Here is a 25,732-nt window from a genome sequence, read left to right on the forward strand (position 1 = left end):
CCTGTGAGTTGAGCAGCAGCTGGCATTGAGGAGTCCCTCCCAGGGTTTTCCCACAGCTGGTGTCTGGCCACCCAGGGAGCCCTAGAAGAAGGATCCCAGGCGGGGCCAGCAGAAGGAGTCTACCCCGACGACGCCTCACCCAGCTCCTGAATGGGCCTCACCTGTTCTCCTCGCTGAGCCGCTCCACAGCCCAGAACCAGGCCGTGAATGCATGCTGGGGCTCTAGGCAGTAATTCTCTGCCGCCGCCTGGAGCAGCATGATGTCCGTGAGGACTCGGTATTCCTGGGCCGGGAGAGAGGCACAGGATGCACCCCGAGCCTGGGTGGGGAAGCTACAGGGCCAGGTGAGGGCCGAGCAGCGGGACAGGGGACGGGTCCTGGGTCTTGGCACACATGACCACCCTCCCGCATGCAACTTCATCTGGTCCCAAACTGTTCTCAGAGGCTGGTAGAATTAGCCCCTCCTCCATCAAGGGAAGTTCTCCTTGATGCCCTTCTGGATCCCTACTGTCTGACTTGATGGGTCTTGCACTTCATTCTTAGCAACCTGTCCCAGGAAATGGGAGACGGAGGGGAGTGGATGGAGCCAAGGAATGTTCTTCCCAGGGGCGTCTCTGATAGGGGCTCCCTCCCTTCCCTACAGCCAGGGCTACGTATGCTCACCTTATTCTTTTTGCGGTGGTTGATCTCATTGCCCTGGAAAGCAGACAACCATTGTCCTTCAGAAAGAGGCCCCCGGTCAGTCCTAGCACCTTACACCCACCCCTTCCGAGGCTGCGCGTAGGCCAGGACCCAGGAGGGGGCCGCCAAGCCACACACACAATGAGACTGGGGTTAGGGCAAGCCCTGGGGTCCAGAGGAAGGAAGAATGGGGGCTGGTGAAAGGGCTCCCGGTCAGCACCCTGCAGCACAACACTCTGTGGTGATTGAAGGGAGCGGCAGATGCCTCAGGCAGGCAGGGTCTGCTGGGTTCCTGAAGTGTGGCTGATGTGCAGGGTCCTGACTTCACTGTCCCCGACAGGCAAGCTCTGAGGGAGAGGCCGCGGCCCATGCACACAGAGCGCATGCAGCTTCACCTTCAGGATGCCCTGGTGCTTCCCCAGTCTTGGGCCACCTGTCTGGGTGCAGACTCCCTTCCCTCAGCACCGAGATGGGCAGGAGACCCCAGTTCCCAGGGGCGGCTGTGAGGCTGTGGGGAAGGGAGGTCTCCGAAGGACTCAGAGCTCAGTCCGGGGACTCTCTGCTCCCTGTCCTCAGGACTCTGGTCCCTCCTCCAGCATCCTCAGCTCACCCACCTCCAGGTAGTCCTCCATTGCTGTATCCATCACCTCCAGGTTAGTGAGGAAAGTGCCAAGGTATGGGACGACACCCTGTGTCATGAGGGGTAGGTTTGGGATGAGTCCCTGCTCTCTGGTGCCCACAGGGGCCCTCCCCAAAAAGACTTCAGCGTCCTGGCCCACCCCACTTTCCCACATGGAAAAGAGCCTAGGACCCTTAGTTGCTTTCCCTCGATTGGCTTTCCCCTCACCCTCCCAGAACATCAGACTCCTCCGAATCCCCTCCAGGGCCTGCTTTTCAAAATTCAAAAAATCGCCCCCTATGGAGCCCTGGGCCCCTCCGCAGCCCCAAATCCATTCTCTACCCAGCCTGCTAGACTACTTCCTCCTGGTCACCGGCAAAGAAGACATTGAGCAACTGTGACGGCAGGAGGTGGAGCTGGAGTCGCAGGTCCCAACTGTCCTGACCTAGATGCTTCTAGCCCTCAGGGAGGAGCCCCTCTCCCCTGGCCTTGGAGGCCCTGTCCCTCAGGCACTCTCACCTTCTTCGGCAGCCCCTTCCGCACTCTCTGCAGCTGCCTCACCAGGCTGGCAAGTTTATTTGAGGGCCGCTTCTAGAGGGCCAAGGACAAGATCCTTGAGAGCAGAATAGCCTCAGTCCCCTTGTGCCCACCGTCTTTGACTTCAGAACCTAGACGTCCGACCTACGTCTGCTGTTACTGATGCTCCATTCTCCTGAAGCATGCCACGAGTCCTTCTAGAACAATCTCAGCTCCCCCATTCAGTCCATGGGGGACCTGGAGCTTGGAGCCTGGCCTCCCTGAGCCTGTTTTCCCATGGGCAGAAGGGGGAACTCCACCTACCTCCTGTGGTCTCCTGAGCACTCAGGATCCTCTTAAGATCATCATTTTTGTGGCCCACAACCCATCCCCATCCCATCTGTGAGCAGGGGCCTCTCCTCTGGGCTGTCTGCGTTCTCGTGGGCCCCCACGTGGACCATCTCGATGGACACCGAGAGACCTGAAATCTAGCCTAGGGAGTCTGGATGGGCAGCACCCGCTTGTCGCAGCCCCAGGGGGAATCTTCAGCCCAGGCTGTCAGCACATTCATGCCAAAGGCTTCTGCTCCCCGAGGAATGCTTCAGGCCATTCCCTACTTGATCCACACATGATCATGCCTCCTCACACCCCTCTCCTGTCCTTCGAGCCCTGCACCTCCCGGGCTACCTTGATGAGTAGTTCCCTGCCCTGGGGGTTGCCTTCTGCGCAGAGCTTTTGGAATGTTCGGAAGCTCTTCCTGAAGAGAGGGAAAGAAGTTAGGCTCAGGGGAGGTCTAACGTGGCAGGGTAGAGTGCGAGTCCCTTTTCTTGGAGAGCCCCCACATGTCCACGGGGCTGGCTGACGGTTTGCTCTGGGCTGCTCTGAGCACTGGGGTCTTCGTAGGACATGGGAGGGAGTTCTCCTGGGCGTCCTCCTGGGCGTCCCTTCCCACCTTAGTTGAACAGCTCGGTTTGGGTGGGGTTCTGGCTGAACCATGGGCAGAGACTTCAGTGGCTGCCAAGTCACCACGTGGAAATACGGAATTCAGCTTAGGCCGTTGTGGGGCATGGAGGACATTGGATTTCTCTAGCAGGAGGCATGGTGGCCTGTTCCCCAGGAAGGCTGAGAGGAGCAACCCCGGGCCCAGGTCCTTTGGTCAGGGTTTGCTGCCTCCCAGGAGTTCCAAGCTGACTGAGGGGGGCAAAGGACAGGCCTGTGGGAGATCCCGCCTCCACCCTGGTCCCTCCCTGCAGAGAAGCCTCCTCACCTGGAAACGTTGTCCCATGTCCTCTGCAGGCGGTGAATGGAGGCACTCTGCAGAGCCGCCAGGATCGCACGCAGGGAGGAGTAGTTCCCTAGGTTCTGACAGGCCTTGGGGAGGGAAGAGAAGGAGATGTCAGTGGGAGGGCAGGAGCCCTAGATGCTCGAGAGCTTTAGTGCCCCCCCCCTCGGTTTAGGGCTCCCCCACGGATGAAGCTGATGTCCAGGGAGCTGCAGAAGGGCACAGGGCAGCCCTAAAGAGGAACACTGCTGGCGAGAGGGAGGATTTTCCCTCACTGCAAAGGAGGAGTCACGTAGGAACTGAGCGTCCCAACGTTGGGCCATGCCCCCGGGAGGAAGGGCCTAGGGACTGCAGGTCTTAGAGCAGGGCCTTCAGCCCTGAGAAGGGAGCAAGACAGGAGAGCAGTTCCCGAGCCTCAGGGAGCTGGGCCTCCCACAGCATACCTTGGCCACCCGGATCCAGTGGCCAACCACCACGGCCCTGTCCCGGGCTGTCATGCTTGGGTCGCCAAGGCACGTGGTGACGATGCAGCTGGCCACAGCATTGAACTGGGCGATAGTGGCCCGGACTGTGGGTGCCAGGTGCTCATTGCCAGGCCTGTTCCTCCGGGACCAGACGGAGCCCAGGCACTGATGGGGCACCACCTTCTTGAACAGCTCCTAGGGGACAGGGGGAGGTTTGTTGAGCCCCACACATGTTGGCCCATGCAAGACTCATGTCCTCGGGAGGGGTCCCAGGTCAGAGCTGGAGCTCAGGAGGCTGCGAATATGGCCGGAGCCTGTTTAGAGAGACTGGATTTCATGCCCCTCTTCTTCTCCGAGGGAAGCCAGTGCGGGATGCCGCAGGAGCCAAGAGAGGCAAGGGAAGGGAGGAAGACATGTGCACCCTGATCATTCCATGTCCAGGGGGCCGCTCCAGGTGGTGCTCCCAAGGGGGCATCTCCTCCTCCAAATGCTCATCCCTGCGGTCCCTGTCTCCTTTCAGGTGCCCATTGTCACCTGGTAGCTGAAAGCATGGCTTTCCGTGTCTAACCTGTCCTTCAGGACACATCAGATGCCTAAGCCAGGTGGACGGTGCTCAGGCTCCCAGGCGGATGGCTGGGCTACCCATGGACGGGACTGCACACAGGGAGCTGGCCTCCTTCCCCCGAGGGACCAGAGCCTTCCCATTTATGGTCTCTCGCTTCTGACTCATTGCGTCTACGTGGTACCTCTGCCTCAGTCCTTCTCAGTGTCTGTCTCCACAGTCCGCAGCTGGACAGTGAAAGCTCAGGTCTGTAAACCATGATGTGTTTCCACGGTCGGTTGGGGCTGCAGCTGAGATCTGGCCCTATATCCTAGGAGTACACATCTGGGAAAGGGAGGCACAGTTCTGCTGAGAGCACTAGAAATGTTTGACCTGCCCTTCGACCCTGAAGGCCCAGATGCTCACTGTATACGTGTATCTCAGTTTTTCTCCCACCATTTTGGGGTGGAATTCCTGGATTTCAGGCTTCTTCTCTTTCTGCTCATTCTTGTTTCGGCTAGAAACCTCTGGTATTTTCATGGGCTCAGTGGCAACTGGGATAGCTGGAGTGAAAATTTCCATGAAAACTGATTGCCTTGCTGCTGGGGTTAGGACCCATCATATACAGGACATGGGAGCCCCTGCCCAATTCTGGAACAGCTGAGGAATGGGAGGCTGGTAATGACCCTGAATGTTAGGGCAGATGCAGAGCCAGGAATTCCTCTTGGTTAATGGGATGCCCTTTGGCTGGCTCAGCTCCTTGAATGAGTCACAGAGCTGACACTGAGGCAGGAGAAAGGGAAATTTTCAGCGATATCACTGACATTCCATGTTCCTTTCCCTAAACAGGACAGATCCCATGGCCTCTCAAGGAATACCCAGTGCATGAGCCCCATCCCATATGGCCTTCTCTGTTTGCAATGCCCCTTACCCTCCACCTCAGCCTCCTTGAGCTACAGAATTTAATGCTGCCTCAACAGAATGGGGGCATGGGTGTTCAGGTCCCAGTCATGCCACTTGAGGTACACATAGGCCCCTTGACCTGGACATGGGCAGTGCCTGGACTGCCCAATACCCTGCAGTGTCTTCTTAGTCCAGGTTCTTATAATGGGACACAGAGTGCTAGGGAGAGTCATATGTGGAGCAGAGTCAGAGACCTGGCTTTTCCTTCCCCACACTACACCCACAAAACTGTTCTTTCTGTATGAGCCCCACAGAATGACCCCAGCCCTCTTCCAATCCCTCTGGAGCTGTCCTTGCTGACAGCTGACCAGGATGGATGAATGACCCCCCATAGGCAGATCTTTTTCCCCCTCAGTCATGCATCCTTTATGCAGACTAGTATCAGGCATATATTGGAGGCCAATTGGTAAGTGGTCTGGTCCCCACACCGTTTCTCCTTGGCCCCACTTGCTGTGGTCATCGGAGGCGGACATCTAAAGGGACAGGTAGAACAAGAATGAGCCACCCAAGGGATGGGTGTTTAAGGCACCATTTCAGCCCACAGTGGGCTCTGCTTCCCAGGGAGCTTGGCAGCCCATCCTAAGCTCTCTTGGATTCATTGGTTTCTTCACAGGAAGCCACCCCATTAAGCTCTCCCATGGAAATCAAGAGTTCTGGGAGATCCATGGTTCTGAACGTTCCTCCCCAGCAACAACCCTTGTCATATCCCACACTGCTCTGTGGAGGCAGCAGGCCCTCCTTCAGGATCCAAAGACCTATTGTGTTCTTCCTGATCTTACAGTGCATCCTCATGGTTCCAATAGAGGTGGATCCATTTATCACATGAGTAGGCTGCAGAGATGACCTATCTGATGAACTCTAGACCTGCATTCTTTGGATGTGGAAGGTGCCTATCTGACCCTCGGACATAATTTAGACCCAGACATTGTGTCTCCTTTACCCATACACTGCTCTTGGTGACTAGAGAGTGCCTGTATTCCTAGGTGTTTAAGACCCATGATTGAATGCAATCACCCAAAGAAGACTTTGCAAATCCTGAGTGGCCCTTGGGCTGCTCTGCCTGCTCCCAGTCTCCCCTGAACTGGACACTTAAAGGACCACAACCAGGACAAACTAGATGGAATCCCAGAAGTCCTTTGCAAATAGAAAACCTGCCAGCTTTCCATTTCCTTTTCATACCCAGAAGGGCCACAGATTTGTGAGGGTTGAGCCTGAATGCATCTTCGCTGGAGAGAGAATTGTTCAGAGGGAAAATGCCCAGCATGTCCAGAAGCCCTTTCTACAGAGCCGGGCCCTAGAGAAGCACATGCCATGTTTTCTCCCATGACTTCCCACAGTCACCCTATGAGGTTCATCTTCTTAGCACCCCCACTTTTCAGTAGAGGAAAGAGAGGTTCAGAGAGGTGCTTTAACATTCCTAAGACATACAACTAGTAGACAGAAAGCTCCCCCTTGTGCTGTGTATGGAGTGAGCACTCACCTATTGAACTGCTGATCGTGGACCTGCTCGGCCTATGTGACCATCTGGTAGATGGATCACATTGTTGGGATGTTTGAGAAGCTTCTATCCGGGAAGGATAGGAGCAGGGAATGTACGCAATTTTGCACTGTTCCTTCTCTGAGCGCCAGCATTGTGCAGGCCTCATCTAGGGACCAGAATTATTTCTTTTCCACCAGGCAGACAAGGGGGTGGGTTTTGGGGGCTATATAGTCAGCTTCAATGCCATGAACCACCAGGAAGAGCAGGGTCTGGAGCTCAGATTGCATCCTCCCATCCCTTTGGGAACTTGTGCAAGATGACGAGGGACTTGAGTGCCCACCCAGATAAAAGGTTCTAGGCTGAAAACCTAAAACCAACCGATTGTAGGTTTCCAAAGGACCATCTAGGTTTAAATGTACTGGTGACTTCAACATGTTCTGTTAGCTGGACAACGATAGCATATCTGTCTCTTCATAACCTGTGTGAAGAGACATGTGCCTTGGAGTCATGAGGAAAGATCCGTACTGTCGAGAAGAGAAAAGAGAGGCTGAGAATCTCCAAGTCTGCTCAAGATCATCAGCCCTCGTCCTGAGAACTGTCCAAAGCATGGGCTGCATGGGCTTTCACCTATGCTGATGAGGCTTGGCCTGTTGATTTCAGGGGGAGAAAGATTCAGGGGAAAACCACCTTCCTTGGCAGGACACAGTGCAGCCAGTTGTGTCTAGCCTGAGTTCTGGCCTTCCCCTTATCATCTCTCCTTCCACACTCCTTGGTCTGGGCCCCACCTTGCCACCCCTGTGGCTTCTACTCCCTTCTACAGACCCCAGGGCAGAGGGAAGAGGTCTCACAGGAACTCTCCTTAACTGTGGGTCTGGCATGCCGTGACAGACCTCCCCCAACCTGGGGATGGCTTCATAGCATTTTCTCCTTTTGCTGAGGAGGATGGAGCCTTCAAGGAACTCCAGTGTGAGTTCCAGGCTCCCAGGGCTCATTGATGGCCTTGAGTAAGTCCTGGCCCCCCACTGGGCTTGACTCTAGCTCCTCTCACTGGTCTGGGGCCCCAGTTCCTTTTGGTCACAAATGTCAAACATGCCCATGGCATCCTCCCACAGACCACAAGCTGCAAGGCAGTGGTAACGGACAGCCCAGCCAGTGGCTCTTCTGCTAGGCCGCCTGTCATGCCTAAACTCTCAGGCTTCAGGCCTCACTGTGGCCCAGTGACCACAGACTGGGAATTGCTCAGAGATATATATGACACCCAGATGGCAGATCTGAACAGGGTCAGACCTGGCCCTTAGCTTCACCCTGCACCGCACTCCTGCCTCTGGTCCCTCCCCAACACCTGCACCTGGCCCCACCCTTGGGAGCCTGCATTTGGCTGGCAGCTCCCCCACGATATAAGGGCCCAGCCAGGATGCATTGCGAGCCTCTTTCCATGGAGTTGGGTTGTCTTGGGCTCCTCCCTCCTCACCTCCCCCACCCCCCACCTGCACTTGCCCTTCCTGGGCAGGGAAGGAAGTTAGAGACCTGGACCTCTGGGTGACTTCCTCATGCTGAACCTGGGTCACCAACTCACTCACGATTCCCCCAGGCTTCATCTGGACAAGGCTGGTGAGCAGAAGAGCCTCACTGCCTACCCATCTGCTGTGCCTTGACCTCACTGAGTCCTCACAGTGGAAATGTTGATTCACATTGAGGTCTTTTGGGGGCTTGGGTGTCTTCCTGTTGGCACAAAGCTGATAATTAGGAAGATAAGTGGTCATAAGTAAGGCTGGAGGACACATTCATTCATTCAACAGATAGTATCCAGATCCTACTATGTGCTAGGCCTGAACCCTGATGCTGTCAATAAGTTTTATTTTTCTGTATACAGTAAACCTCCCACAGCCCTGGTCCTCTGATCAGAAACCTCTCACGATGTTCTCTTCCATCTCTGCCTATGCCATGCATTATCCAGGGGTCTGAAGGAAGGTGTGTGGATGCCTCCAAGTCCAGGCAGCCCTCTTCATCCAAAGGCTCTTACTTGTCTAAACCCCAGAATTTCCCTGCCTGGCAGCCCCTCAGACCCACCCAACTCGGGGTGCCATGGGAAAACTGTAGGCTGGGGGGCCAGAGTGCAATAGGTGAGGCACCGCTCCGCCCTGACCAGCTGGCGGCCTTGCCAAGGTCACGTGGCATCTTGGGGCAGGGCAAGGGGAGGAGGGAGGCATGACCACCAACCATCCATTCCACACACTTGAGGGGCATGGCCCTTCCTGCGGAACGAATAAGCATTTCATCCCGGAGAGACCTCCGAGCCTCCATCTCCACCCATCACTGCAGATGGCTGCTGGCAACAGTGTGGTGTTCTCCAGAGCAGTGTCTGGCTTTCCAGCCTGGCTACAGATCCTAGAAAGCTGGGGCAAGCCACTGTCCAGGCACAGCCTCCTGAGGCCTGGAAGACAGGATGGAGTGTGCAGTGGGGAGCCTCCACCTCCCAGGCCTATGGAGCGCAGCTGTTGGGGCAGCTGGAGGAGCCAAGGGTGGGGGCCAGACTGCCTGGCTTCGGTAGTCATGGTTTCTGCCATGTGGCCTTCTGCAAGCCACTCATCCTCTCAAGCTTCAGTCTCCTCCTCTGTACAACCCGCAAAGAGAGGCCAACCACCAGGCTGAGCAGGAACAGTGGGACTACATGAATAGCGTAGTGGGTTGGTGCTTATTCCCTCTGTAGTGGCCACCCAAGCCACCTGGTCAGACCACCCCAGAATCTGGTTAGTTTGTCAGAGTCTGAACGGCAGCATCCAGGTGGGTATTGCTGGGGTGGGCACCCTCATTTGGGAAGAGATGGTAATAGGGGGATGAGAGGGTTGAGTTTGTGAGGGCCCTTGAATGTCTCTTGGGAAATGTTCATCCTGGAGGTAGCTGGGAGCGGCGAGGAGGGGGGGTGAACAGGGGCACCGTCTATGTCCAACACCAGCGATGGTCCCCAAGGTTGCATAGGGATTCTAGAATCAGCTGCACCTTGCTGAGCTTCACTCCCTGGGGCCAGGTAGATGTGGGGGGAGACAGGGGGCCTTCCCAACCCCCTCAGATCTGGGGCCTCCCACCAAGAGTGTCAATACACCACCCCCACCATCACTCAGGTGTCTTGGGCATCTTTCCTCACTCTACATGGTCTGCCTGTGGAAACCCAGGAGGGGCTGAAGGACGTTGCTTGTGCTTCTTCTATGTTTTTGGCTCAGACATCCACTTGGGGTCCTGTCAGAGAGCTGAGGCAGGCTGGGTGACCTCTGCTTCCTCCATATTCTGGGGTCCATGTGCCCTCTGAATGATGCTGTGGATAACCCCTCCTACATGCACACCCCCACCTGCTCTTCCCAGATCCCACTCCATTCCCCCTCTCTCCAGGGACTGCATCACCCCAAGTCCTCCCATGAGCCCAAGGATGTGGAACTCGATCCACTGGCATCTCCATTTTTTTTTCAATTTATTTATTTTCAGAAAAACATTATTCATTATTTTTTCACCACACCCAGTGCTCCATGCAAGCCGTGCCCTCTATAATACCCACCACCTGGTACCCCAACCTCCCACCCCCCCCGCCACTTCAAACCCCTCAGATTGTTTTTCAGAGTCCATAGTCTCTCATGGTTCACCTCCCCTTCCAATTTACCCAAATTCCCTACTCCTCTCTAACGCCCCTTGTCCTCCATGCTATTTGTTATGCTCCACAAATAAGTGAAACCATGATAATTGACTCTCTCTGCTTGACTTATTTCACTCAGCATAATCTCCTCCAGTCCCATCCATGTTGCTACAAAAGTTGGGTATTCATCCTTTCTGATGGAGGCATAATACTCCATAGTGTGACCGCATCTCCATTTTACAGATGAACAAACTAAGGCTTGAGGGGGTGGTGAATCTTGTGTGCAGGGCCTTCATCCCCCTGCAACCCCACCACAAGGGACAGGAGGTGAATCCACCATACCGTACAGTGGCCCGGAACAGGGCTCTGGACCTGGAGGGCCTGAGTTCAAATCATGCCTCTGTGCTTAGCTGCTGTGGGACCTTTTGCTGGAAGGTCCCTCTGTCAGAGCCTCAGTCTCCTCTGCAATAGGTGCCAGGATGAAGGACTTGAACACATCCATGGTGGGTCCAGTGTGGGTCCCGGGCTGCCTGCTAGGGACCCAAGGATTTGGGTCCCTTGTACAGAAACCCTACAAGGCAAAGGGGTATCTGGGAGGGTGGCCCAGGATCATAATTGGGAGCATAAATGGGGTGGGGATGGTGTGGGTCTAGCAGCCCCTGGAGTAATATTGGGAGCGACTGGCTAGAGGGACCAGGGATTCGAGCAAGAAGGGAGTCTGGGAATTCCAGTTAGAGGGCAGGGCAGGGGCCAAGGTTCATTTGTGAGGAAAACCTCAGCTAGTTCTGTGAACCTGTAGAGACCTCAGGCCCAGTGACAGAGCCTCACATGTGGCCAGGAGGGGTGCCCCTCAGAGGATCATCATGTGTGGGAAGGAGCTGCCCCCCCGCTCCCCTCCATCCTCTGCACCCTCCTTGTGCATCTGCCATGTGGGACCTGACTCGCAGCTTCTAAGCCAGGCTTCCTTTCTGAGGGTGACATCAAGAGCCAATGGGATGACGCCTTTAAAAACAACGCTATTTGGAAATTTACTTTGGGGTGTACAGTGGAGCCCCGCCCCCAGGCACTCTGTTTCCTTCACACCTAGAGCCTTCCAGGCCTCTGGCCTCTGAAGATTTAGGAAGCCAGAGGTCACAGAGGATCCCCCTGGTTTTCCCCCTGCCCCAACAAGGTCATGCATTCCCTAATTCTGAGGGTCTGTTGGTTTCATTGTAACTCAATTTTTCCCCAGCCAGTTACTTGGGATGCTCTGGGAATGAGTGCTTTGATTCTGGGCCAGATCCACCTGGGTTCTAGTATTCCCTGTGAAATGGGGCAATGATAGAACGTCACAGGGTCACTAGGGCTGCTAGAGATGCTGTGGCAGAGGGTAGGCCACACAGACCACAGTCCCAGGGCTCTGTTGTGCTGCCTGGCTGTGCAGGGATCCCTAATCTCTCGGAGCGTGTGCATGGAATGGGACTTGCTTTGCTTAAAGGCTTTGGTAAGGAGAGCTCCGTGTGTGGAGCCCTCATCCAATGCTTTAGTGTGCTTCTCGAAGTCTTCTCATTACCCTCCAGTGAGCATCCTAGCTCATGTTTAAAAACAGAGCATATACTTGTCCTGGGGAACTCTTAAGTTTCAAAACAGATAGGGACAGAAGACCACTGAGTGTGCTCCAAGACTCATTTCGGTGTTTCTTCCTCTTCATACCTGTGAATGATGCATATTCCATTTCCTTTGCTTATAACTTATTTAAAATTCAGTATTACTCTTGTGATTTAAGCATTTCTTCTGTGCTCCAATAAACGTTTTTTACTGGCTGTGTATGAGTCTCTCTGTTTAATCTCCCCTGTGATCAGATATCTACGTGATGTCCATTTCACTACTGCAAATAACCCTGGTGAACATCTTTTTTACACTAGTCTTTGCCTGAATGTGGGGGTAACTGTCTAAGGATAGCTCCTTTCTATGAACAGACCGAAGAGATCCTGCATGTCACACTTTTTTCTTTTCCTTCCTTCTCTTCTGGAGCCACACCTCCTCTTGTGGATGATATTGTTGCTACCAGAACATCTGCCTCCCTGCATTCATTGAGTTTAACCTAGTGCTTTGCTACTAGAACATCTGCCTCCCTGCATTCATCGAGTTTAACCTAGTGCAGGTAGGAAACCAGTAAGTGCACCTGCTAAACCTGGGAGGAAAATGTCAGTTGATGGCTCTAGTGTGAGGGTCTGAGGGCCACTTCTTGCAGCCAAGTGCAGAGGCTTGTGATAGCTTTTCTGCTGGTTCTGATACTCTTCCATCTCTGTGTCTTTGGCTGTCTTCTCTGGGCTGAAGTTGTGGGAAGCCTGACCTCCAGCTCTCCCACACTCCCCCTGCCTCTGTTTTTATTTTTTTATGTGTTACTTTTAGATTATTGCTCAATTTCCAGAAGCAACAAGAAAGCCCCAAATTCCAGGCATTGTTTCCAAAAAGTAAACACTCCTGTGTCTGTGGTGAAGGAGGTAACCCTCCAAGGACTAAAGGCAGAAAGAATGAGGTTTCTGGTAGATTTCAGAAAACATTTGGGCTGATGGGAAGCTCTTTGGAAATAAATGGAGACTGTGCAATCTGCCTCTGCTCCAGGGGGATGGTCTGGCTCCAGTGGCTCAAACAGAGGCTGGAGACAAGGAGGATGGGAGGGAGGGTGGCAATTGGTCGTGGGCTTCCAGACAGTGGAAAACATGCTGTGAGCCCTGGACCAGGGAGCCTCACCACCCAGCACCTGTCTCCTTACCTACAAAATTCAAGTCACTGTGCAATCTCGGCAGGTTGTGGGGCTCAGCTGTGGTAATGGCGTGAAACAGCCAGGATGGCACAGGGCACCTGGAATGGCTCCAGTACAGGAGCAGCTATGAACAACATTCATTCATCCATTCAACAGATATTTATGGAGCTCCCATTTGGAGGCTGGGTGGGGAATCCAGGGACAAAATGTGTATTTGGGAGACTAGATCCCCATATCTCATAAGAAGAGACACAAAAGGGTTTTTCAGAGCAAAGAGGCCTCTGGCCTCATCCTGTGCCCACCTCCTATCCCCCTGCCCTTTGGACCTCAGTTCATCCCCCTCCCACCCAGGGATGGGCTGGAGGATCTGTAAGAATCCTGATGCTGTGCTTATGACACAGATCCTGAGGTCTGCATCTGGTCATTGAATCATTTTCCTTGCAAGGAGATGGGGCTGGATTGGTGAGGTGACAGGTCTATCTGCCCCTCCAGACTGGGGATCTGCAAGGGCAGGGATTATGGGCTGTCAGTCACTCTGGTGTGTCCAGGGCCCAGCATGGGGCTGGCATAGGAGTGGTTTCCACAGATATCAGGCACCTGCTACTACTTAGTAAGGCCTGGGAGGCTCAGAGGTCAGGCGTGAAGTCCCTCTGTGGGCTCTCAGAGGAGGCCCACATCTCCCCTCACATTGGCAGGCTGGCCAACACACTTTCTCTACACCATATTACTGGGGAGGTACCAAGAACTCCCCAAACAGACCCCAAATGGACAAAACCAGACAATTCTTTACAGCTAGCCATCACTGCCACTTACTCAGTCTCCAATCTTCACACAGCCTGGGAGGTGGAGGTACTATGTGCCTGGTAGACGGGGAAAGGCTTCTGCACACCACCAAGGACTGGTCAGCCAGTCCTGGGCCTGGAACTGAGCCGAGGGAGCTGATGGCACATGCTTGTCTTCTCCAGCAACAGCTTTGCAGCCCTCAAAGGAAAAACTGGGGTGAGAATCATTCTGGGGGTCTTGGGGTTCATTCTGCATGGGGGAAGCTGGATGGATTTTCCAAGGCAGTCAGCAGTGAGCAGCAGAGCTGGGATTGGCACAGGCCTCCCTAACATAGTTGTCTCATTTTTACGGAGGGGTGCTGGGAGGCACTGAGGTTCTCACAGATGAGGGGAGTGCAAGTGCCCACATAGCTTATCTCACTCCTTGTATTTTTAATTCTTAGGCTCACTGAGGGTGTAAATGACTGATGGGCCCTGGGGAAGGGCTCTGGGCTGGGGCAGGGAGCTGCGGGTGGGTGGCAGGACAGGGGAGAGGGTGAGGAAAAGGCAGACAGAGGGTGTCATGTAAATCTGTGGGCCATAATGTTTTTTTTTAAGATTTTTATTTATTTATTTGATAGAGAGAGATCACAAGTAGGCAGAGAGGCAGGCAGAGAGAAAGGGGGAAACAGGCTCCCCACTGAGCAGAGAGCCCGATGTGGGGCTCGATCCCAGGACCCTGAGATCATGACCTGAGCTGAAGGCAGAGGCTTAAACCACTGAGCCACCCAGGCGCCCGGGCCATAATGTTTTTATCTTTTGTTTTGTTTTGCTTCTGGATTCAGAACAATGGTCGCTAGTCATTGTGGGGTTTCAAAACCCTAAGACTCAGAATTAGGGCTGGAGAGGACTTGGGAAAGTTGCCAGGAACTCCATAAAGGTGGATTTATTAATTCTACTTATTACATAGCTAATTAACTCAGGCCTGAGGAAGTATGTACTCTTCTGTAGGTGTTGTCTTAAAATAAGCAGGGGAAAGTATATTGGGGTTTGAAGGAAACTCAGCATTTTTCCTTAAAACCACCCAGAAATGTAAGCATTTGTTAACATGCTTATGTATTATGTATTATGCACCAAGCACTGTAAGAAGTGTTAATATAGTCTCTTAAGAGATTGCTTTTTTTTTTTTTTTTTTTTAGAATTTCTCGCCCCTCCTGCTATCATAATTGTTAGGTGCTAAGAGTTTTCTTTTCATTTTTTTTCCTTAACTTTTTTTTAAATTTTATTTGACAGCACAAGTAGAGGAAGAGGATGAAGGAGAAGCAGGCTCTGCACTGAGCAGGGAGCCAGATGCAGGGCTGGATCCCAGGACCCTGGACAGATGCTGTACTGAGGGAGCCACCCAGGCACCCTGTGAGAGTTTTTAGACCTAGGATGCAGGCAGGAGAAGCAAGCCAGGGGTTCCTTGGCCGAACACTAATGATCATGGCTCAGACAAATCCATCTTCCACTGCAGGCCTCCAGATACTCTGCGAAGGAGACATTCCCCTTCCTGTCCCTGAATGCTCTGCCGTTTCAAGGCAGATCCATGTTTCTGACGGTTCCTCTTTGGTCATTCTGCCAGGGACAGCCAAGAGGGCTCCAAGCCTTGTGTGGACCCCAGGCCTGGGGGTCCCAGCCCTGAACTCTTTCCTCTGCCCTTGATGACCCCAGAATAGATCAATTCAGCGACTGTCAATCCATGCCAGGCCAGGGAACAAACACAGCAGTACACAAGATCAACTCGCTTTGGCCCCAGGAGCCTGGATTCCCCAAGGAGGGCTTCCCCTGGTCTCTGAAAGGGGTTCCGGGGGTTCCAAGATGGCCATGGGTGGAGCCGACCAGGTAGAGAGGCCCCTGGAGGGTGTCCACTAGGGCTGGGCAGACGGAAGATCCCCTCAGGCCTTCCCGCGGCTCCACTGTGCCCTGGGGAGAGAAAAGGGCCGGCCACACCGCACCGGGGCCGCGGCTGGCGGGCGAGCCGCCCAGGAGCGGCAGCGGGGCGAGCGTGGAGCTCAAGCAGCAGCGGGGAGGCGGGGACTGGGCAAGGGACTGGGGTCCTGGAGTCAGCGGGGCAGAAGAGCGGCGGGAGCCGGCCGGGGGCGCAGCCAGCCCCCTCACCTGACTGGACAGGAGGCTGGGCGAGGGCCCGCCGGCCTGCGGAGGCGCCCGCCGCTGTTTGCCGCCCCCCCACTCGCCGCAGCGCGCGCGCACCTGCCTGCCCCGCCCACCGCCTTCAGTGGTCCCAGCGAACTCGCTGCGCAAGTAGTGCCTCACAGGGAGGCAGGGGTTCTGGGCTGGCCGCGCAGGGCGCGGGGGATTGCATCGGAGCCCCGCTGACTCAGGTACTGAGGAGCAGGGGAGGAGTAGGGGCTCTAGGGAGAGAGGGCGGCTGGGGCCCTCCTGCCTGCTGCCACCTCCTGCTTCGTCCGCGGGAGCGGGAGGGGGGCCTGGCGGACAGGTTCCTGGCGGCCTGGTGCTCCTACGCCCCACAGCCCTTGCCCCACAGCTCTTGCTCCACTTCTCGGTATCCAGGGAACCCGTGGGGCCCTACTGACATCAAGGGACCCAGCACCACTGGGCTCATCTGACCCTCGGAGAGACCCCTGTTTTAACAGGCTTCTATTCCAGAACTTGATGGAAAATTTTGTCCCTCAGACTCGCCGGGCTCCCCAGTCCGAGAAAAGCTGGCTCTGCCCGCGCAGCCTGGGCCCCACAGGGCCCCCTTCACCTCCAGTGCCTTTTACCCAGGAGCCCCAGGATACCATTCCTTTCTGGCCCATGGACCCCTTCCCCCCACTCCCACCCCTCCACTTTGGGGCTGCGACCACCCTGGGATCATTTCCATCTCCAGTCCCCTACCCCACAGGTCCTTGTCCACCTCCGGGCCTGACCCCTGGCCCCTCTTACCTCTGGAGTCACTGAAACCCTTCCACTGGGGGCCACTGGCATCTGTGATTCCAGACTCCCAGGACTCCCCTCCACCTTGGAGCTCCCTACCCTGTTTCCTCTAGGAACTGCTGTGCCTAGAGCGCAGAAACCCCACATTCTCAAGCCAGCTGTCTTCGGGCTAGGGACTCAGATATCCTCAGGGACCCTCCTTTCCAGGGCCACATACTCCTCTCTGTGCAGGAGACTAGAGAGAGCAGGCTTGGGGCTCCTTCCCTCCAGCTGGATGAAGGGGCAGAAGCTGGGGTGTGGGGGGGTGGTGCTCACAGGTGGCCTCCCTGGGTAAGTAGCTGTCAGGAGGAAATTTAAAGGCGAGGCCATGATGTGGAAGCCTCAGGAAGCAGAAGGACTGGCTGCACAGACTCCAGGCTCCTGGCTTGGGCAGTGGGCATTTCGTGGCCAGAGCCCTACAGGGCCAACCCCATCCAAACCCACCTTCCCCCCCTACCCCACCCTGGCCGGCTTTTTTGTCTTGAATTTGCACAGCACCCTTTTCTCCAGTACGAAATTGAAAGCTTTGCTTTGGAAAGTTTTGTGTCCAGGAGGCTCCTGGGCATCCACTTACTTTATTTCCCGAGGCTAGTTGAGGAGGGTGGAGTCTTTGGGACCTTAACAGCAGGTCTCCTGATCCTTCCTGACTTCCTTTTTTTTTTTTTTTTTTCAGATTTATTTATTTGAGAGAAAGAGAGATAAAGAGCACACCACAGAACACATGCAGGCATAGGTGAATGGGCCAGGCAGAGGGACCAAGAATCTCAAAGAATCTCAAGCAGACTCCCCACTGAGTGTGGAGTCAGGTGGAACTTGATCCCAGGACCCTGAGATCATGACCTGTGCCAAAACGAAGAGTCAGATGCTCAACCAGCTGCAACCACAACCCCCTGCCCCCCTTTTACAGATGGGTTACATCTACACACTGTTAGGTGCTTTGCCTGGACCTGGCTAGTCTTACAGCAGTCTTGGGACACCATCTCTTGCCCATTGTCTCTGGTCAGTACCAACCCATGCCTCAAGTGTGGGAATGACTTCTTCCTGACTCTTTCTTAACTCCCTGTCCAGCCACGTTGCCCACCTCCCTCCAGGCTGTCCTAGTTGTATATATTGGATCCCTGTAGATTGTGGGCACCCTCAGATCCTCACCTGTCATGGCCGGTGCAACAAATCAACCAGGAACGTGAGGGTAAGAGGATGAAGAAAAGAACTTGAGAAGCAAAGAGATGGGGGTCAAAAGGAGCACTGAGGAGGATGTCCAACAGTGCTAAGTTTATTCAAAGCATTAAGGCCATATATATAGTGACATTACATCTGTGTCTAGTTAAACAACCACAGGTTCCTCATGAGACCAAATGGCTGATGCCAGTACAAATACAGCAAACCTGAAAGTAATTGATGGACTGTACTAAGGCAGCGAGGACCAGCAACGAACTTTGTACCCCAACCGAATTGTTCTCATTTGTCTAGCAAGCGTGTGGGAAGTCACGTAGGCTAGCACACAACACATAGCACAGACCCTTTCTCAGTGCTACAACTTTTCTCGTCCTAAACCTTTTTGTTAGGTTATTCAGACTAAAGGAGGCACAAGTCAGGGTCTTGTTTGGTTCTCATCTCGAGCCTTATTGCGACCTCCCACACTCACCCAAATGAGAACATGGCTCAGGGTTATGGAGTGAACATACCCTTTAGGAAACATTAAAGGATGTAGCATAACTGGTCCGGGGTCACCCAGCCTGTGAGAGGCATGGGTGAGATTCAGACTGCACTGAGTCCCTCAGCCATTTTCAGCTCACCTTAGTGTCCAACCTGGTCCCAGAAGGTTCCTGCTCAGGACTTTGCTTTGTGCTGAGCTGGGCTTGCTTCCTGCCTGTGAAGCCATTTTCACGGTGTGTCCCCAGCCCACCCTCTCACATTGAGCATCAGTGCTGCCTTGGCTGGCCTCTGTTGATCGTGCCGTTCTTCTCCATCCCTCTGTCACCCCTCTGGCCCACTGTGCTACTGCCCTCTGTCCAGTGGGCCAAGTTCTGAGTTTCATGCCTGCACTTCCTCTGAACTGTGCTCTGTTGAAATCTCTCTAACAGGGTGGACCTGCTTATCAGAGCAGCTTGATTTGGAATCCGTCTCCCCTGGGGGTCAGAGCTTCTGACCAGCATGTCCCCAGCCTCAGCACTGGGGATGCCTGCCCAGCCTATTGTGGGTGCTCGTGGAGCTCTGGGATCTTGGAGAAGATTTGCCATGAAAATAAGCATTTATACATAATACGGAAGAGAAGATTTGAGGAAAATGAGTGGGTGTCATCTGGTAATGTTTGTGTTAGGATGGTTCTGAAATTTCTGGGCCCTGAGTTACCAAGAATCCTAGATTGCCCAGCTGAAAGGACCTCAGATAGATCAGCTGGGCTCCTCACCTCATTTGACAGATGGGAAGTTGAGGCTCAGAGCTTAGTGCCACAGAGCAGGAGTGAGGAGAGATGTTAGTGACAGGAAGAAACCATAGGGTGAGCACAAAGTGGCTGAGCCTGGGCTTTGTTTATGCAAATGAGTTGCTAAAACAGTGGGCCTGAGGCTGCTGGCCCTATCTAGTGCCCAGCAAGAAGTAACACCAGCCCACACCTTCTGAGGTTTAACTCATGCCAGGAATGATTCTCAATGTTTTATTTGTGGGCACCTGGGTGGCTCAGTTGTTCAGCTGAGGTTATGTTCCCAGGGTGCTGGGATCTAATCCTCACCAGGCTTCCTGCTCAATGGGAAGCCTGCTTCTCCCTTTCACAGTCCCCCTGTGTGGGTTCCCTCTCTCCTTGTCTCTCTCTCTCTCTCTCTGTCAAATAAATAATAAAATCTTAAAACAACGACAACACCAAAATGCTTTATTTGCCTGAGGAGATAGGGTCTGTTATGGCTACCATTTTAATGCATGGAAATATGGGCACAGGGGAGCTAAAGGAGTCCAAGGTCACACAACTTGTAAGTGGAGGAGCCAAGATTTGAACTCTGGGCAGCCTGCCTCCAGAACCTGCATTATTTTTTCCCCTTGTATATGTCATTTTTAAAAACCTTTCCCTGAATTCTAACAGAGACATGTAAACATTGTTAAGCATGTAATTTATTGATCAAAGCTTAGGTTCTGAAGCATTGCAGCAAGCTGGGGTGGGCTTTGATGTCAGACCTGGTTGGAATCCAGTTTCTGGTGCTGCATGACCTTAGGTGACTTACTCAGCCTCAGTTTCTGCACTGAGTTTGGCAGCCTTGTGATGAGTAGAGCTTGTGACAGTGCCTAGCGGGTTTGGTGCCTGGTGAATGTTTAACAAATGGTTTTCTCTTCTTAATAATGAAGATTCTAAGTTGTGCTGGTTTTGTTAAGTGGTCCGAATACCTTCCTCATCAGCCAGTTGCCTGTCAGTCGCCTTGTAGGTACTTGTGATGAGTCACTTTGGTAAGTCACTATATATAGCTGAAACATTTGGGGGTAGTTGGGGGACACCCCCCCTGCCTCCACTGCCCCTGAATTGAAAGTCTGAATTTAAAATGTTCCACCTGTGCCTATTTTTTTTTCTTAAACATAACCACTTTGGGACCGTGAAAGTTATATGTCTTCTCCTTAGGGTTGTGACGGAGCCTTTGGGGACCTGCAACAGCTTACTTCCAGTTTCTGTCTGGCATGCTGATGGGCCAGAACTTATTTTAACAACATTCCATCACATTCCAGGCACCTGGAAGGAGGAATATGTTGAACTTCTAGGAAATTATTTTTTGGAACTGTTTTTATCCTGAGGAATAACCCATCTAAAAATCGAATGACCTTTATGGTTGACTTTTCCACTCTACATAATGCAAACTGACCCGTTGTTTTCAGCTGCTTCTGCAGCAGTGGGAAGAGCAAGCCTGTGGGAGTCCTCCCCAGGTTGGCCCCAGCACAGAGCTGCATCATTCTACACACCCCTTATGCCTTGTCTCCTTGTCTGTGAGGTGGTAATGACGGTGCAGGGAGCTCCGGGGGTTGTCGTGAAGGTTACAGAGATGGGGGGGTGTAAACTTTGAACAGTGTGCCCCACATAAAATGCAGATCTGGTGAGCAGAGGCAGCTGCTCACATTAATTGTTGATGCCAAGGCACTGGAGTTCCACAACAGCTGATGTCTTTCTTTCCTGGGTCCTTTTTGTCTCAGCCACCACCTTAGAGAAAGTGACTCAGCAAGGCTGGTGCTTGTGGAGCCCCTACAAAGCCAGCTAATTCACACAGGCAATGCCCTGGAGATAAGGGGGTTTTCCTGGGTGGTAGGATCCCATTTCAGAGGCTTAACTAGCCGGTTTCTCCTAACTGGTCCTGTCCTCCAGGGTCAAGATGAAGGCCTGCCAGGAGACTGGTAGTCTCACCAGAGTTTTCCACTGGAAGTGTGAAGGACCCCGTGGGGCCTCGTGCAGAATGACATGGGTGTTGGAGGGAGAACAGGGGGGACATCGCCTGTACCATCATGGGCAGGTCACTCTATCTGGCTCAAGCCGGCTTTCTTCTAATCTTGGAAATGGCAGAAGACCATGCTGTTTCACAGGAGGGATGAGGGTTTAGGGAGGTATTTGATGACTGTGTTGGGGCTGCATGAGTAGCAGAGTTGATGGAGGGGCCTTGGAGTCACAGACTTGGGTACAGGCCCCTGCTGCTGCCACATAAAAGTAGATCGTTTGGGTAAACCATGGACCTCAGTATCCCGCACTGGGGATAATACCTAGCATGTAGGTCTGTGAGGGGTACAAAATAGAAGGCCATATTAGGAGCTTAGAGCAGAGCCTGGTACTCACTAGATTGTAGTTTTATGGTGATACTCTGGCATCACTGGTGTGGCAGACCTGGTCCTACCCTCTGGAAGCTTTGGCTGTGTGACAGATGGCTTATGAGACCGTGGCTGACAGAAAGAAGCGGTGTCTGTCTTTTCTTAAGATTAAGGGTACAGAGGGGCGCCTGGTGGCTCAGTCATTGAAGCATCCAACTCTTGGTTTCAGCTAAGGTCATGATCTCAGGGTGCTGGGATTGAGCCCTGAGGTGTGCTCTGCTCTCAGTGTAGAATCTGCTGGAGGTTCTATCTCCCTGTATTTGTGTGTGTGTGCTCTCTCTGTATCTCTGTCTCTGTCTGTCTCTCCCTAAAATAAATGAATCTGTAAAAATAAATAAATACATACATGCATAAGTTAATTAATTATGGGTACAGAAATCAGTGATGGAGCTGGGCTGATGGGACGCTTGGCAGCAAAGACAGGTGCACCCTGCTTGAAGGCTCAGGGGTAGCTGCGGTGTCGCCAGTGGTGATGGGGGTGTGAGGAAGTTGCCTCGTGCAGCATCCAGAGAGGAACTTAGATGGGGAGGGTTCCAGGGAGTAAATGCCCATGGGTAGGAAGCATCTTCAGGCAGATGAATGTCAGAGGATGTCCTCATGGATGGGGAGCACCCTTTCTCCCTGAAGCTGCCCACGAGTGGAGGTGTGCCTGATGGGGACATAACTAAATAATTGGGGTTTAGCCTCATTTAGCCTTAATTTATGAAGATGTGGCCAAGACCTTGTCTTACTGCTTTTTAAAGAGAAGTAAATTAAACTGTTGTTTGGGATGGTGTTGTCTTCCAAAGGCTCATTCAGAGTCAGTGGCAGAGCTGCTGTGGGCTTTCCAACTTGTCTTGAAAGCCTGGTCCAGGCAGGGTGAGGGATATTCCCATCTCTTGGGGTCTCCTGCCCTCTCTGCTTATGGCAAAACGTCGTTTTGTGACTGGTAAATAAACAGGCATCTTGTGCAGATCCTTCAGCTCTTCATGTGGCTGCGGTAGAGGAAATTCCCATTCACTGGGCACAGACTGTGGCTGCACGGGCGGTGTGGCGGGGCTCTCACTGAGCATTCTCCTTTCACGTAATCCCCGACCAGAAATGAGTTTTGTAGTGTTGCCACTTTCCTGCTGGCCAGGAGGGAAGTTGAGGCCCAGGAAATTTATACTTTCTTGCTGTGGTAAGCAGCAGAGCCATGTCAGCCGGTCCAGGCCCTGGCTTTCAGGTCTGTTTGCTGTGAGCATTTCCTCTGGTGTTTCCAGCTTTTGGCCTGTTTGACCTATCAAACTATTGATGGTGTATTGATAATTCTAATACTCTCGACATTGTGAGAGATTAGCTCTTCACTTTGTGCTAGAAATGTTTCTTGCTGTATTTTTCTTTTAATTAAAAAAAAAAGTCAAAATCCCACGTTTCTGCCCATTTGAATCTCCCTGAGTCTCCCTGTTGTGAAGTGGTTGGGTTTGGGGATTTCCAGGGCAGGGGCCCTGACATAGTTGGTGGTGGCTTTGCCTGGAGGAGCCCAGGGCTCAGGACTTAGAGTGGGGACTGGAGCAGTGTGAACTCTGGCCTGAAAATGTGTTCGTGTGCTGAGGTGGTGCCCAGATTCTTTTGGAGGATGAACTGAGGTTTTGATCAGTAGGTTAGAGAAGCACTTGATGGAATAACACTGATAATTTTGTTTTTGTTTTCAATCCTAATTTTGTGTTTTTGTTTTGGCGAAGTGCAGTGTGCTCTATGTTCTAAGAAAAAATTGGCAATCAATTCATACAGTATCATGATTTAATAATCCTTCCTCACTCACTGGGTCATATTTCAGGTTTTTATATGTAGTTTTTATATCTGTAGTTCTGTTTCTGAATTCTGCATTTTGATTCATTCCTTCATTTTTAAATTTCTTATTTTAAAGATTTTATTTATTTGAGAGAGAGAATGAGCTAGGAGCAGGGGCAGAGGGAGAAGGAAAGGGAGACTCCTCACTAAGCAGGGAGCCTGATGTGGGTCTCAGATCCCAGGTCTCTGAGATCAGGACCTGACCCAAAGGCAGATGCTTAACAGACTGAGCTACCCAGGTGCCCCCACATTCCTTCATATTTTTATTTTTACTCCAGTGCTGCACTGTTTGGCTGGTTGCTTCAGTTTCTGGGAGGGAGGAAGATGACCCCCTCCCCTGTTCTTCTAACAAATTTGCTTTTGCTGCGTTGACTGGAGAAGGGCCAGGCTTCCTGAAGGTGAGTAGGATGATTCAGTGACACCCAAAAGGCAGTGGCTATCATTGTTCCCACTGTGCTTCAACAACTTCACCCACTGACTCTTTGATGATGGCAGCCACCAGCAAATCTCCTGCAGAGGACTGCTGCCTTGGGATGCTTTTCTTGTGGTGCTGGACTTCATTCCCCCGGCAGCCAGTACAGCTAGGATTAGAACCTAGGAAAAGTCCCATTAGAACCCAAGAAAGTGGGGTGCCTGGGTGACTTAATCGATTGTTTGCCTTTGGCTCAGTTCATGGTCTTAGGGTCCTGAGATCAAACCCTGCACTAGTGTCCATGCTGGCTGTGGAGCCTACTTAAAATCAAACAAACAGAAATCAGCCCAGGAAAGTACCATCCTTTGTGTTGTTCTCTACTGTGGATCAGATTTTATTTTTCTTTTCTTTTTTTCTTTCTTCTTTCTTTTTAAAGATTATTCATTTGTCAGTGAGAGAGCACAAGCAGGGGGAGCAACAGGCAGAGAGAGAGGCAGGCTCCTGGTTGGGTAAGGAGTCTGATGCCGGACTTGATCCCAGGACCCTGTGATCATGACCTGAGTCATGTTAGGCTGCTGCCTAACAGACTGAGCCAACCAGGCATCCCCCAGGATCAGACTTCAATAACCCTACCAGATTTCTTTACTTTTAACATTTTAAAGGACAATGAAAGCTAGCTAAACCTACACCAGGATTCTCCATCTGCTGGGGCTGTGCTGTCCGGGCCTATGTGCCTCCTGTTCTTCTAACCCCATCAATTCCACCCATGTTTTAGACAGAGAACTGTAGGCTGGTGTATGTGTGTCACTGAAAGCTTTGACTCATCATTCATATCTTTATTGTAAGCTTATAATCTTTATTTTTCCCTTTTTTGGGGTAAGATTTTATAGATTTGTTTGTTTATGAGAATGAATGGGGAGCAGAGGCAGAGGGAGAAGCAGACTCCCTGCTGAGCAGGAAGCCTGACATAGGGCAAGATCCCAGGATTATGACCTGAGCCCAATGCAGATGCTTAACTGACTGAGCCACCCAGGCGCCTCTTTATTTTTCCTTTATTGATTATCTGCCTTTCTGAGGCAGCGTTCTACCTGGGTTTTCATAACTCCACACTAAGGTATTCTTCCACTAGTGTGGCCTGCTTTGAGGTAATTCCTATACATTCTGGCTGTGCTGCTAAATGATGCTATGATCTTGGACTCTTTTTTTTTTTTTTAAACCTCTCTGAGCCTTGGTTTCCTCTGTGCTAATGGGGATAATATACCCTCTCTTGCAGATGTGTGGAGGGCCATGGCTGACTTGGATGCAGTTGGGGTCATCTCACGGCACATGGAATACACAATTTATCTTGCTTCCTGTCTTGATAACGACATCTTGGTTTTCATGCTGTCTTAGAACAAGTAGAACTTGACTTACATGTAAGTTGGGAATTCACGTACTTTTGACAGAGGTGTTATTTTAGTTTAGTTTAGTTTAGTTTAGTTTAGTTTTAAGCAGGCTCCACACCCAGTGCAGAGCCCAGTGTGGAACTCAAACTCACCACCGTGAGATCAAGACCCGAGCTGAGATCAAGAGTTGGCCACTCAACCAGCCTAGTCACCCAGGCATCCCTTCTGTTTATCATTTTTCAAAAAATGTGACAAGTAACACTTTCTCTGCCTGGACCTGTCCTCACACCTGCTATGCTGGCCTGGGGGTCAGACGTGTAACTGGTGTGGTGCTGGTGATGATGAGCAAGACAATTGTTAAGTCTTTTTAACCTAACTTCTGTTGTCCTATTATTTCCCTTTTTTTAAAAAAAATATTTTATTTTATATCGTGGTGATATATGCTAAAACTGTTGCTTCTGGTCCTGCATTAAAACTTGAATGTGTAGGGCATTTTTCAAGGATTCATCCCTGGAGATACAGTATTTGTTTTTCTCTGTCTGACTTATTTTGCTTAGCACAATACCCTCTAGGTACATTCATACTGTTGTAAATATCAGGATCTCATCCTTTTTGATGGCTGAGTAATATACC

General features: G+C 52.3%; 1 protein-coding gene across 1 annotated transcript; it reads right to left on the minus strand.

The window, feature by feature from the left end:
- Positions 1-222: 222 nt before the first annotated feature.
- LOC122903634 (ral guanine nucleotide dissociation stimulator-like) lies at positions 223-17,816 on the minus strand. Its single transcript, XM_044244417.1, has 6 exons — positions 17,810-17,816; positions 15,842-16,068; positions 3,542-3,757; positions 3,084-3,187; positions 664-696; positions 223-283 (listed from the first exon to the last, which is right to left on the minus strand). Exons 1-6 carry the CDS (start codon positions 17,814-17,816, stop codon positions 223-225), a joined length of 648 nt encoding a protein of 215 aa, XP_044100352.1.
- Between the last annotated feature and the right edge of the window lie 7,916 nt (positions 17,817-25,732).

Source organism: Neovison vison, chromosome 3 (genome assembly GCF_020171115.1).
Source record: "Neovison vison isolate M4711 chromosome 3, ASM_NN_V1, whole genome shotgun sequence".
NCBI classification, from domain to species: domain Eukaryota; kingdom Metazoa; phylum Chordata; class Mammalia; order Carnivora; family Mustelidae; genus Neogale; species Neogale vison.